The 12,301-nt window shown below is 34.1% G+C and overlaps 2 protein-coding genes across 3 annotated transcripts in view; one reads left to right on the top strand and one right to left on the bottom strand.

Annotated features, from left to right (window-relative positions):
• The window catches only part of LOC144424522 (uncharacterized), a 33,938-nt gene extending 23,887 nt beyond the window's left edge, over window positions 1-10,051 (bottom strand). The window contains exons 1-4 of one of the 2 annotated variants that reach the window (XM_078113902.1): window positions 9,673-10,051; window positions 9,230-9,301; window positions 8,803-9,029; window positions 7,404-8,380 (exon numbers count right to left, since the gene is read on the bottom strand). In XM_078113902.1, coding sequence (XP_077970028.1) covers window positions 8,243-8,380; window positions 8,803-9,029; window positions 9,230-9,301; window positions 9,673-9,991 — 756 coding nt within the window. In that variant the 5' untranslated portion in view covers window positions 9,992-10,051 and the 3' untranslated portion in view covers window positions 7,404-8,242. Of the gene's footprint in view, window positions 1-7,403; window positions 8,381-8,802; window positions 9,030-9,229; window positions 9,302-9,672 lie in introns of those variants that run through there. The other variant, XM_078113903.1, reaches the window with a different exon arrangement.
• Window positions 4,271-7,756, top strand: LOC144424405 (uncharacterized). Its single transcript, XM_078113734.1, has 7 exons — window positions 4,271-4,276; window positions 4,347-4,399; window positions 4,696-4,822; window positions 5,589-5,752; window positions 6,415-6,542; window positions 7,054-7,171; window positions 7,630-7,756. The coding sequence occupies exons 1-6, from the start codon at window positions 4,271-4,273 to the stop codon at window positions 7,167-7,169; spliced, it is 594 nt and encodes a 197-aa protein (XP_077969860.1). The 3' UTR covers window positions 7,170-7,171; window positions 7,630-7,756.
• Window positions 10,052-12,301: the final 2,250 nt, after the last annotated feature.

The raw sequence follows: 12,301 nt of genomic DNA, 5'->3' as shown, positions 1-12,301 counted from the left end.
TGGTTGCCTGTATTTGTCCTAATCAAACTTTTCTTCCATTTCGATAGAGCAAAATATAAAAAAAAACTCTCATAACATCAATCTTTTCTACACATCTTTGCCACTTATTTTTTTTCAGGTATATCTTCGATTTTCATATTCTGCAGTACCCGGTCTCCTCAACTTGCAGTAAGTACTGTTTAATACTGCACTAGGTTCCGTTCTACAACAAACATGAACTGTTATTTTCGCATCTCGGCTCCTTCATGGGCTTTGCAGATGCCAATTAATATTGTTTTGTTTTATGCAGTACTTGGTGTATTGTAGGACTACTTGCTTAGTTTAAGTGTAACCTTAACGAATTGATGGAAGGTGTTTGTGAAGATCAGTTCTGCACCAGAATATTGTCAAGAAACTGGATGATTCCTTCCGACCTAAACCAAAGTTTTGTGCATACGATTTGTTCCTGTGAATGATGCTCAATTATTGTCGAGTTCGTGAGAATATTCTTGTTTAGAATATCTCATTTTCTGCAAATTTGGAAGTTTAGAAGATCCAAGATTTTTTTTGATCTTCAGCAGTTTTTATTTTTTCAGTCTTTGTATTTATGTTTCCGTCACTGCTTTGCCCCGTTTCTGTATTTCATTTTTCACTTGGACACTCACTGCAAGCAAAAATGCTTTTGATGGCATATTATTACTTTTTTTAATAAATACATTTGCGTAACTTTGTCTGCATTTTGTTATCAAACTTGGATTACCTTACATTTTGTCCAGATTTAGAAATACAAGGCCGTCAAAGAACAGTTTTTATGTCGATATAAGGTTTTGATATTTATCCATATCCTTCTCTTTGTTTATCCCTGTCAATGTCTAGAACAGGGCTCTTCAAACTGGGGCTCCACTTTAGTTAGGGAATAGGACTGCACGACACGATCGACGACAGTTTCATCAGTTCACAAAATGTAGCGTCGCCGTTCTACGCGTATAAACTAAGTATCTATCACATTCTCATAAATTTTAGTGGTGTTGGGTATCGATACAAGAATCTCTTGTGGTAGATAATACAATACTAACTGAAACAAAATAATGAACGCGGAACCGGCTGATTTGTTTTATTCAACTGATTTTTAAAAGTAAATGCAACTCATTGAAAATGGTAATATGACATGAAACCGGTATCCGCACAGGAGGTACGCGATTTTATGTCAAATCGGAATATATAAAGTTGTCACACACTTAGAACCTATAGAGCTACTCGAACTTAGAAATTGGGATCTTTCCCTGTTTGAAGATACCCCTATTAATCAAAATTACCTATGTCGATAAGGTGTTAAATATTGCAACTTTCAAAGATTAATAGCATGGTCTCCGCGCAAGAGGCACGCGTTTTTATTATTTTATATCAAAGTAGATTAAGTAAAGTTTGTCACACACCTTGAACCTAAAATTATAACTTAGAAATTGCGCCTTTCCCTGTAGAAGATGACCGTATTTATCAAAATTACGTATACCTATAAAAAGGTTAAATTTTTAAGAATAATAGCATGTCCTATTTTATTATTCTATATCGAAGTGGAATAAATAAAGTTTGTCACACACTTTGAGCCTATAAAAATACTCGAATCTAAAGATTGGGGTCTTCCCTGTCAAGGATGCCCCTATTTATCAAAATTACGTATACCGATAAAGTGTTGAATTTTCAAAGATTAATAGCATGTCCTTTCCGCACAAGAGGCACGTGATATTATTATTTTATATCAAAGTGGAATACATAAAGTTTGTCACGCACCTTGAGCCTAAAACTACTTAAACTTATAAATTGGGGTACTCCCCTGTTGAAGATACCCCTATTCATCAAAATTATACACAATATATTACATCGATGCCTACAGGGTGGTCCAAAGTTGTCAGCCTCGCGGGCCACACTAATATTTTTGTAATGTTCGCGGGTCACAGTAGTGCCAAGAATAGTTGAACAGTACAAAACAAACGCTTTTATTGTTCAAATCACATTGATCATTATTTGTCATTTATCAAGCTGAAACATGCAACAACCACCAAAAAACTCACTAAAACGTGCAAAAATCTTACTATATCTACATTTAGTATAATATTTCGAACACCTCATAACGGATAAAGAGACATAATGAGAAAATGCCGTTTTAGATTGTTACCGACACAGTTTGCAGACATATTTAAGCAAACATTGTGGTATTTTCCTTCCTATATTAGGTCAAATATCTCTTTAAATTGGCCAGCTTTCTTTTCAAACTCATATTTACAAAATAACCTACAAATAACTGCAAATTGACTGATTACCGAATTTTACCTAATTTGAGATACAGAAGGGTAATTACTAAATTTTCTGATATATAGGCAGCATTTTTTGTATTACTGTTAAGACTGGTTGCAAAAAAAAAACACCCGCAGGAATTATATTGTTAGGCCATTACAATAATGTTTAGTTATCATGCATAATCAACTCATTTGATTTTTAGTTTTCTATGAAGCCTATTTTGCTAGCAGATATTCACGACCAAAAAAAAATAGAAAGCCAGTTGACAATTTAGACTAGCCAAGCACATTATTATTCAACTTCACTAGCCATAACACTAGTCAATCCAGTTAAATTAGTGATGTAACAATATCTCAAAAGATTTTTCCGGTTATTTTTATTTTGACGAAACAACACCAAATACGATTTTTTGTCTACGTTGGCGCAAATGCGACGCGGGCCACAGATTATGGAGCGGTGGGCCACATGTGGCCCGCGAACCTGGGTTTGGACCAAAGCGTGTGGATGGGAAGAAGCACGATAGGATTTATATATTTATCCCGGGGGAGAGGAAAGCCGATAAGACGGCATATCCATATGGCGAACCACGGCATCTCGTCCGGTTACCAGTCCATGTCGGGTATGGGATTAGTTAGTTATTTGTTTCGGAAGCATGGACTTGATGGTAGAGGAACCGTAACCGGCCAGCGGTTACGTGAACCACCCTACGACGGCGAGGAGTCCAGCAATCCTCCCGCACATAACTATCCCGCATGGGATTCGAACCTGCGAACCCATGCAGAGTAATCAGAGATGCGGGGGCGAGCGTATTCCTAACGCTTAGCACGATCAAAGCGACTATAAGTCGCTAAGTTTATAGTCACTTTGAGCACAATGAGCCACACCGCCGAGCCCGCTACGAACTACATGGGGATTCCCCGCAACAACAGTGGAACTAGAAATACATAATTTGGATTTTATGCAGAGAAATGTCAATGAGAGGTGCGTGGAACACATAATAATGGAAACATTATTAAACAACGTATATGGAATATAATAATACAATAATGATTAGCCTGTTATGGAACATTGACTATTACAGTATTAAAGGTAACAGAATATTAAATGAAGTTTGCCTTTATCCAAGTATTGGAAAAGTTCATAAGCTATAAAGTTATTTTGTGCTATGACTCTTGCAAGGTGCACATACTATTTGGGTAAAAATACAACATTTATGCAAATTTATATAATGATGATGAATAGCCTATTAAGGAATCTTGAGGATATTGAGGTAAAATACTTGTGGGAAAAAGTCATACTGGAGTTATTTTTCTCTGTCAGGTGGGAGCAAATAATACTGGAAACAAAGTAAACCACAGTGTTGATGAGAATTATTATGGTGATGGTGATAGCATATTATAAAAAAACATGGACAAATAAAGATAACACTCATTCCATATATTATATCTATAACAATTGGCTGATTGGTGGAATACAGGAATAGCGAGGCACATAGTATGGGCTATTGGCAGCGGACCGAATTGCACAAGAGTGTACACTGGCAACTGCCAACTGGTTTGTTTGACAAAATGCAGTAGGCAGTTTTATGGTGCTGGTGCATGAGTTTTAATACCTCGCTTTTATAAATATCTGCCATTTTGATTAGTTGCATCTTATGGTAGTGGGGGTTTATTTTTGACATTGGCTCAGCAAAGAGTACAGCACGCATAGCGCTGTTTTGAATTATCTCGATTCGACGTAGTATGGTTTTCTTAGCTGATCCCCAAGCTACAAATCCATATTGCAAATGAGACTGAAACAAGACAAAGTAAACCATGCACAAAGTTGAAATTGAAGTGAAACACCTAAGCCGATACAGCATCTACCGCAATAGCATAGTTTTTGATTTTTCAACATTCAATGTTAGTTTGTTAAGTTTTATCAATTTGCTACTTTTTTGTATTTTAGTGTTCACTCTGGACTCAAGCACATCCGGAGACTTGTCGTCGCTATCATGAAGGTTTGTGTCATCAGCGAACAATTTTGAAAATAGTGTGAAGCTGTGGGGGAAATCATTGATAAAAATACAGAATAACGTCGGGCCCAAGCAAGATCTCTGGGCGCCTTCAGGGTCACAGGCAAGGTAGGGGAACAGCATGAACCCATTTAAACAAATAGCATTCTAGTTAGCCAGGAGTTGGTTTGCTACCCCTCTAACTCCTTAATGCCACAAGTTTGTTTGACTTCTTGCTTTACAGCTTTTGTCATGAGATTTAAACGTAAAAAGGGAATTTCTATACGACCAACTCCTCTTAAACTTGCTGAAAAATGTTGAACGTGATTTCTAAATTTTTCAGTTTTTGTTACTTTGTTTTTGACTCTGGGACTTTTTCGTAAATTTTATTGTTGTTTGTTATCAATATTCTTTCTCTTTATAAGGTGGGATCTCTGTAAATGGTTTATCACCAGATGTTACTTCAAGATAGCTTTTGCAAACAGTGTTGCAACGAACTCAACTTCAATTATTATAATCGCCAAATTTTTAAAGATTTTACCATTGTTGAAAGTAAGAATTATTTTTTTGATCAAATTAATCATTTTCAAGTATATTTCTTATCATTCGAATTTCGTAATAAATAGTTACATTGTCTCAATAAGTTAAGTTCATTTGACTAACGATGTTTATTAATGCTCCAATGTTGAAGGCATATATTAACAATAACTGTTGAACCAATCTGGCCAGATAACCATTTCTATATGACCCTCTGTGCATCAAAGGTTACGGTAAGACCTCATAGCACCAATTATGACAAAAAAAGACCAGTGTGATGAAATAAAAAAGTGTCCCCTTTAATTAAAGCCCTAAAAGTTTTTCGTAATTATAATGGTCTCATAGAAAAATTTGAGAAATAAAATAAAAGCAATAGCAAATTTGCAACTTTTTCTATCTAAGTACTAAAAATGAGAAATCAAGCAGTACTGGCCATTTTTTCCAAATAATGTCAACAAGAATAACAACAATGAGAAATAGTATAGCGATCCATATGTATAATTCGTTACCGAGAGCAAAATATTTCAAAAGAAGTTATTTTTTTTTTTAATTTTTCAAATTTTCTGCATAATATCAGACAAGATTTTACTCGATAACTTGGAATGTTAATCTAGATCTGTCATCGTTATCGTGAATGAAACCTAGTGAAAGTTCTTTTTGCCCAGAGGGAAACTCTCTGTGGTCCCCTAGTGGAGCGGAGGGTTCATTTTGAATAACCCTTATCTAGACTGACCTTTTTTTACGACTTTTGTCCCTCTAACATTCGAAAACATTTCTACAGGTAACAGTAAAAGAATTCTCTCCACAAAGTCAGAAGTTTCCCACCTTTTCTACATCTTCTTTGAATAGATGTTTGACGTCGACTGATCTTAATCATCTTTGGTTGGCATATTTAAACGTCGTGCATTTCAATAATCTCCCACGATGCTTTTTTCCAAATATAAGGTAATGTAACAAAAAGTGAAAAGAAGAGTTTTCTGGTTTGGTACTCTAATAATATTATTCATCTTGGGTTAATATCCCATAAGTCCCACCTCACCCAGAGTAATATGAAAATGTGTAGGCAATGCCTAACCGGAAAGATCTGGGGCTGTTCTAATAGCGGTAGCTTCATACATTTTGATTGGGTTCGAGTGAGTTCTCAGTTGCTGCTTGTACAGGGCCTTGTAGGCAGCGGAAGGTGCAAGTAAGTGTCTGAAAACAATACCAAGTTTTATCCATATCCGTCTATTTCAAATGATCAATTGGTTACCTTTACCCCATACCTAATGTAGACTAGCAATCGAATAATAGGATATGTTATGGTGTGCAATATGGTTATTGGTTGAGCTGTTTTATTTATTTATTTTTCACAATGCACTATTTAGTGAAACATCCTATCATATTGCTGTCAAAGCAGCAAGCACTGCTTTATATGTGTCTTTGTTTTCTCATTTACTTCTTTGAAATTTCAATAGTCAAATTTTGACTTTAAAAACTGACTGAATTTTCATGCACAGTGAAAATAAATACCTGAATCCGTTATTCTCATAATTACTTTGAATTTGTGAGTGAGTCAAATTTCTATATTGAGCAGAAATACATATCACTTATTTGTCACTTTTTAGCTCTGCATTCAATGCTCGAAATTATTTCGGGATCAAAGTTTATCCAGGATTAGAAGTTCAGCTTGACTTTAATTCAAGGAATAAACTTGACGAAAGTTTCTATTCTAACCTGCATGCTGACCTTGACGGTGAGTAGCCTAATGGACTATCGAATATGCCCATTAGGGGTGATTCTCAACGCTTTATGACCTGTTCACTTAGATAATGGTACGGGTCAGGGGTGGCCAAATTAAATAATTTATCATTCCAAATACATCATGAAATTATTTTTGAATTTTTTCGTTTGATAAGATGAAAAAATTTACACATATAAAGTTTGAAAATATTGGGAATAGCATAAACATTGTTTTTACTAGTTTTTTTTTTATATTTGTGACGTCATCATGAGTTAAATAGGCCATATATCTTCTGTTCTGTCTGTAGGGTATGAATCGATATAATTACAATTACGACCTAAATTAGGCATCACTTCGTTGCCGTAATTGTAATGAAATATTGTGAATAATCGTTTACAACTAATTTTTTAATGAATTTGAAATGTAGGATTTCTTTTAATGGCTTCGCTCATTTGGGCAGTTCTGTCGTTTGTATTTTTGAATTTTCAAAGTTATTCTTAATTTTACTATATGTTTGATTCAGTTGCTATCAAGGATTCTTCATCAACTGAAGATCCATTATCAGCTCTACAGTTACTTCGGGAAAGATTGCGATTGGAAATATCTCAGCAAAAATGGGACAACGCTGCTAATAGTTGAAAGTAAGAATTGGGAATTCTCTTTTTTTTTATCTCGATTGATTGTCATCCTAACCAGTACTTTACAACCTGTTCATTTCTATCATTGAATTCTATGTTGCATTTCCCCATGATGTGATCTTCGTTGTATTTGGTTTCTTCACAATGGCCAATCAGCCCAATATCGACGAATAAAACAACTGATTAACTGAATGATTTTATTTACATAGTATATATACATTAAAAAGTAAAACATATCATTCTGATTTATGACTTTCTATTCTAAAGATTATCGCAAATTCAAAACTAAATGTAAATTTTTATTCCATATTCATCAAAATGTAATGTCAGAAATTTTGTATCCTCAATAATTTGTTCCTGAAAATAATAAGATTCTAGAAATCAGAGAAAAAGTTTGAATGAGTTTTCAATGAGTTTGAATGAGTTTTCAATGAGTTTGAATGAGTTTCTTGGTTTTACAGGTTTTTGTGTAAAACTATGACTAAAGCGATACAAAAACTGTCAATAAATGAGGAAACGCTAACTCAGATCAAAAAGGGAGTGACTGATATTTCTATAATATGGGCAGATGTTTTGGTGAAGAAGGGCGACAGCTTATCTGCTACACAGGTATAGTATTGGAATTAATCAAATAATTAGTCAATTAATCCTTCGACTGCCAGGAAATGAAAATTTGATGTTTTCCGCAAAACTACTACCGTACTTTACAAATCAAATATGCTTCTCCCATCTCTATCTTTTATTTCGACCATACTTTTTTAATTTTTAATTATTCATATATTTGTTGCCAGTACCAAAAAAACACAACATTAATTTTGACCATATTCACTTGATATGTGATTGATATCAAGCAAGATAATGATCAAATCATAAAATAATAAAAAAAATGGAATTTTGTAAGCAAGGGCACCATACGATTTATGTAATTTGAATATTGACAATATAACTAGCATTGTAGTATTGTGTGATTGGAGAAGTTAACAAATAAAACTATGTGAACAATGCTTGCAAATCCGATCTTAAGTATACATGATTTGACATAACACTCCAGGTAGTGTGAGTGTTGGATTGTTGTTATCCATGCCGTGGTTTTTCACTTCCTGTATCTTTCCTGACATAAATGTACACATTTTTGTTTTGCTCACCACTTCTGGGTGTACCCGAATACCATTTAATGAACGGTGATGGATTTCCAGAAAGTGTCACAAGTTGCTAAAATAGATAGGATAGGAGTTACATATGTATCAAGGGTGAGACGATAAGGCGACTTAATAATGATATGGGGAACCGCAGCCTCTTGTACGGTTACCAGTCATGTTGGGTATGGGATTAGTTGGCCAGTTTCCTGATGCATGAACTTGACAGTGAAGGAAGCTGTAACTGACCAGCGGTTATGTGAACCACCCTATGGAAGCGAGAAGTCCAGCAATTATCTTGTACATAGTTATCCCACACATGATCGGACCATCCAACCCACGCAGGGTAATCTGAGGTGTTGTGGCAAGCGTATTCCTAACGTTTGGCACTATGCTCTGAGCCTAATTCGAGATAAGACAATGATAGTTTAATGTGATAGAAATGATAAATATTTGCTGGTTCACCATATTCGTTATGAATCAAATTTAAATACTCACTGAGTTTTTGTACAATAGTCCTGTCCAGTATCCTGTCCCAGATGATGTTGATTTTGATCTGACTAACTCTGCTATTTTTTGGTAATGTGTTTCATCTTCAATGTATCCAATATTCATACCAATATCTCTACATGCTTGTGTTGCTTGGTCAAAATGCATTGTGGTTCCACGAAGTATCATCCGATAACATTTATTTTTGTGAAGGACTTCACAGTTGACTGTTTTATCTAGAAAATGAAATTTTTAATTAGCTCTATTTAAAAATGAATTAAATTCATGTTGGGAATTCTGGATTCTGAATTTTATTTGCCCAACAATTTTTATGTTTCCAGTTTGCATTTTAGGTTTGAGAACTCATTGACAAAAAATTCATCATGTAATGTTAACAAAACAGTTTTACATAATTGATAGTTTAGTCGACTATTACCCATCCTCTGCTGAAGATCATTCATGGTTTTATTCATCTTCTCTTCCGTTTCTGTCCGCAGATCATTTATCACTGCAACAAGTTACATATAAAAGTATGGGTCGCTGAACTAATAGTATAAATCATACAAACTAAATTTTTAAATGAATCAATGTTAGGGATACCTTATTTCAATTTAATACCAATGAATGAGTGAGAAGATTTTGCAACAGAATATTATTGGATGTTCTGCCAAAACCACATTCTTAGGTTTATCTATACAAAGTCCATTCATACGAACAGTCATTATATCATCATTTAAACTATATATATATACAATAAGAAGTAAACTTCAATATATTCCTTTAAAGGGAAATCTGCAAGATCTTCCACTCAGACAAGGCTTTGTACAAGCCCCACTGATGCTTACAACCAATAACGAATTCAATATTAATTTAAATTACCTGATTCTATTGCTGCATTCATTCTTTCATAATCGACAATTCCTTTTGGGCCTCTGGGCCCTTGTGATCCTTTTGGGCCAATTTCACCAGGTGGCCCACGTTTGCCCGGAACACCCTGTGAACTTCGTTGTGGTGGAATTGGGTAGGTTTCTTCTGCATTGACATTTTCAATTTGCATGCAAATTCTTTGATTGCAATATACTTGGTTGACGAGCAATTGAATGCTCAAAAACATCCAATATAGTATACCCTTACTCATATTTAACGCCTGTTTAAAGCAAACATTAGAATTGAAACTCAAATGCAGTCTAACATACATTTCTGTCTAAAATTAATCAAGTTGCAATTCCATTTCAATGAAACTTCTATGTTACTATTTGTTATTTATAAAGTTGAGGCAAATACATCTATGCATGCCAACCTACTGCCTTAAGCAGCTGACTGTACTACTGTAGCAAGCAAAGTATTTATATTGAATTTTTGTATTCGTTTAGATTTCAGAGGTTGGAATGTTTCCATTCATTAAATTTGAATGGCTAAAAAAGTGCTATTTTTGTCGTGAAGTGTTTTGAATTGCCATGGGAAATTGCAAAAAACTTGTTTCCCCTGCTATTTGGCTGTGAAATTTCTGCGCGTTTGGTATTGTTGTCAAAATGTGTTGTGTGAGAAAATGACGAAGTGCCTGAAAAACAGACATTTAGGCGTTTGAAATGTTATTTTGCAGCTTGAAAAAGCTATTAACTATGTAACTATAACTGAGCCATTAGAAGCATAAAAAAGGCACTGAAATATCAAAATTATTATGTTAAGTTTGAAAGAATAAAAAAATTATTTTTCTTGTGGTAATAAATGAGAAATGTCAAATCGTTAATGCATACTTATTTTTAATGGGATATTATAACAGTCATGGATAGGACAAACAGGCAAGAAGATCTTATCTATTTAATATTACTTTTTTAAAGGTCTTTGAAGAAGCTGTGACAGAAAATCCATCTGATGCAAAACTTTGTTATGAAGCAGCTTTGTTTCAATTGAATCAAGAATCATCGGACATTGATGCTGCACTTCTGTATTTTGAAACTTGTGCTTCAGCTTATTTGAAAATAGGTAAAAGTTTTGTGGTTTTTATAAAATCAAGATTCATCATGTGAAATACACCAGGGTGGTTGATAAAAAAGCAGAAAATTTGAAGGTCACATGACATCACAAATAAAATGTGTGCTTATTTCTTTTTCGATACATTTTTATTTCTTTTAGGTTCTTGGTTGTTTTAGGTTGGTACTGTTTTTCTAGCCACCACCCTGTAGTTACCAGGTTTCGGCATTGCCTAGTTTATTACACCCTAAGTGTTGATTTTAATATTAATATTAGGTTCTCAATTTTTGCTTCATTTTGGTATCTTTTTCAGATATAGATGTGATTAATTTATCAGAATTGAAGAAATTATTTCACTACTTATTGAGATTATCGGATTCATTAACTGACAAACATCTTTCTCTTTTACCGGAAATTAGTTGGAAAATTGTTGGGAAGAACAAAGCATATTTATGGATGATTTACATGTAAGTGAAATAGATCAAGGCTGTTGAAATTATGAGTGTTAAGATATATTGGGTGTCTCAATTTTTTTTAATATTGCAAATGGTATTTATCGATGTCATAAATTGTTTCGGCCCTTACAGATGTATTAAACTAGCTAGCGATCGAAGACCGTCGACTTATCGATCTGCGGTTTCGAATCCTTCGCTCTGACTCTATAACAACACCGCATGTTCCATCACTAAATAATTATTAACTCGCTAATTATACGACATAATTCATCCAAAAGCAATAGGCTTCTGATTCAATATATATTGAATGCACATGCAAAATTTGGAGTAGATTCAAACCTGGTTTTCGTGAGATATCGCGTAACATACGAAAGTGTCTGACAGACAAACAAACCAACAAATACCTATCAACATACTTATCGAGATCGATGAAGTAAAAATACTTTTGAATTCACTGAATAAAAAACAACAAACCTGGTTAAGATATATTTAGACCTGACTTCGTAACAAAATTGAAAATATAAAGGGACTTTATGGACACCCTGTAGATCCAGAAATATCCTGATGTGCCACTCAATCAATGTTTGTGATTAAGGAAATTGTAATGGAATTCCTATTTGGATTCTATTCATTTTTGAACAATGCTTTATGGTGTATCATGTTCTTTTCAGTGTAATTCTCGATTTATCCAGCGAATCTGTCAACGTTATACTGGATTATTATGAAAAGGCAATTGTGGATGTGGGTGATGAAAATGATAGAAGACAAATATGGCTAAGGTGGGACTTTATAATCAGATTCGCAAATTTTTTTAATAATAAAAATAAAAGTATATTCAAATAATTCATTTTCCTCGAAATACTTATTTGGATACTTCTTGATACCATCATTGTAAAATCCAAAAGTATTGATAGCTAATTTGAGTTTCTCTTCTCAGGACTCATTTTTGATCCTTGTGACTGAATTAAAACTTTTAGGAAGACAAAATAATCATTCAGTTGTTTAATTGTACTCACGTTTTGGAGACAACGAAAAAACTAATCAAATGCTAGATAATGTTTCCAGCCATGCCTGAGAAT

The sequence above is a fragment of the Styela clava genome, chromosome 6 (assembly GCF_964204865.1).
Source record: "Styela clava chromosome 6, kaStyClav1.hap1.2, whole genome shotgun sequence".
Classification (NCBI taxonomy): Eukaryota; Metazoa; Chordata; class Ascidiacea; order Stolidobranchia; family Styelidae; genus Styela; species Styela clava.
This window is presented reverse-complemented; position numbering and strand designations above follow the sequence as displayed.

What these genes read in the sequence shown, in the direction of transcription:
- LOC144424405 (XM_078113734.1), top strand. An exon ending in AGATTTTACCATTGTTGAAA is followed by an intron (nt 4,823 to 5,588) that starts GTAAGAATTATT and finishes ACATTTCTACAG; the next exon opens with GTAACAGTAAAAGAATTCTC. An exon ending in CCTGCATGCTGACCTTGACG is followed by an intron (nt 6,543 to 7,053) that starts GTGAGTAGCCTA and finishes TGTTTGATTCAG; the next exon opens with TTGCTATCAAGGATTCTTCA.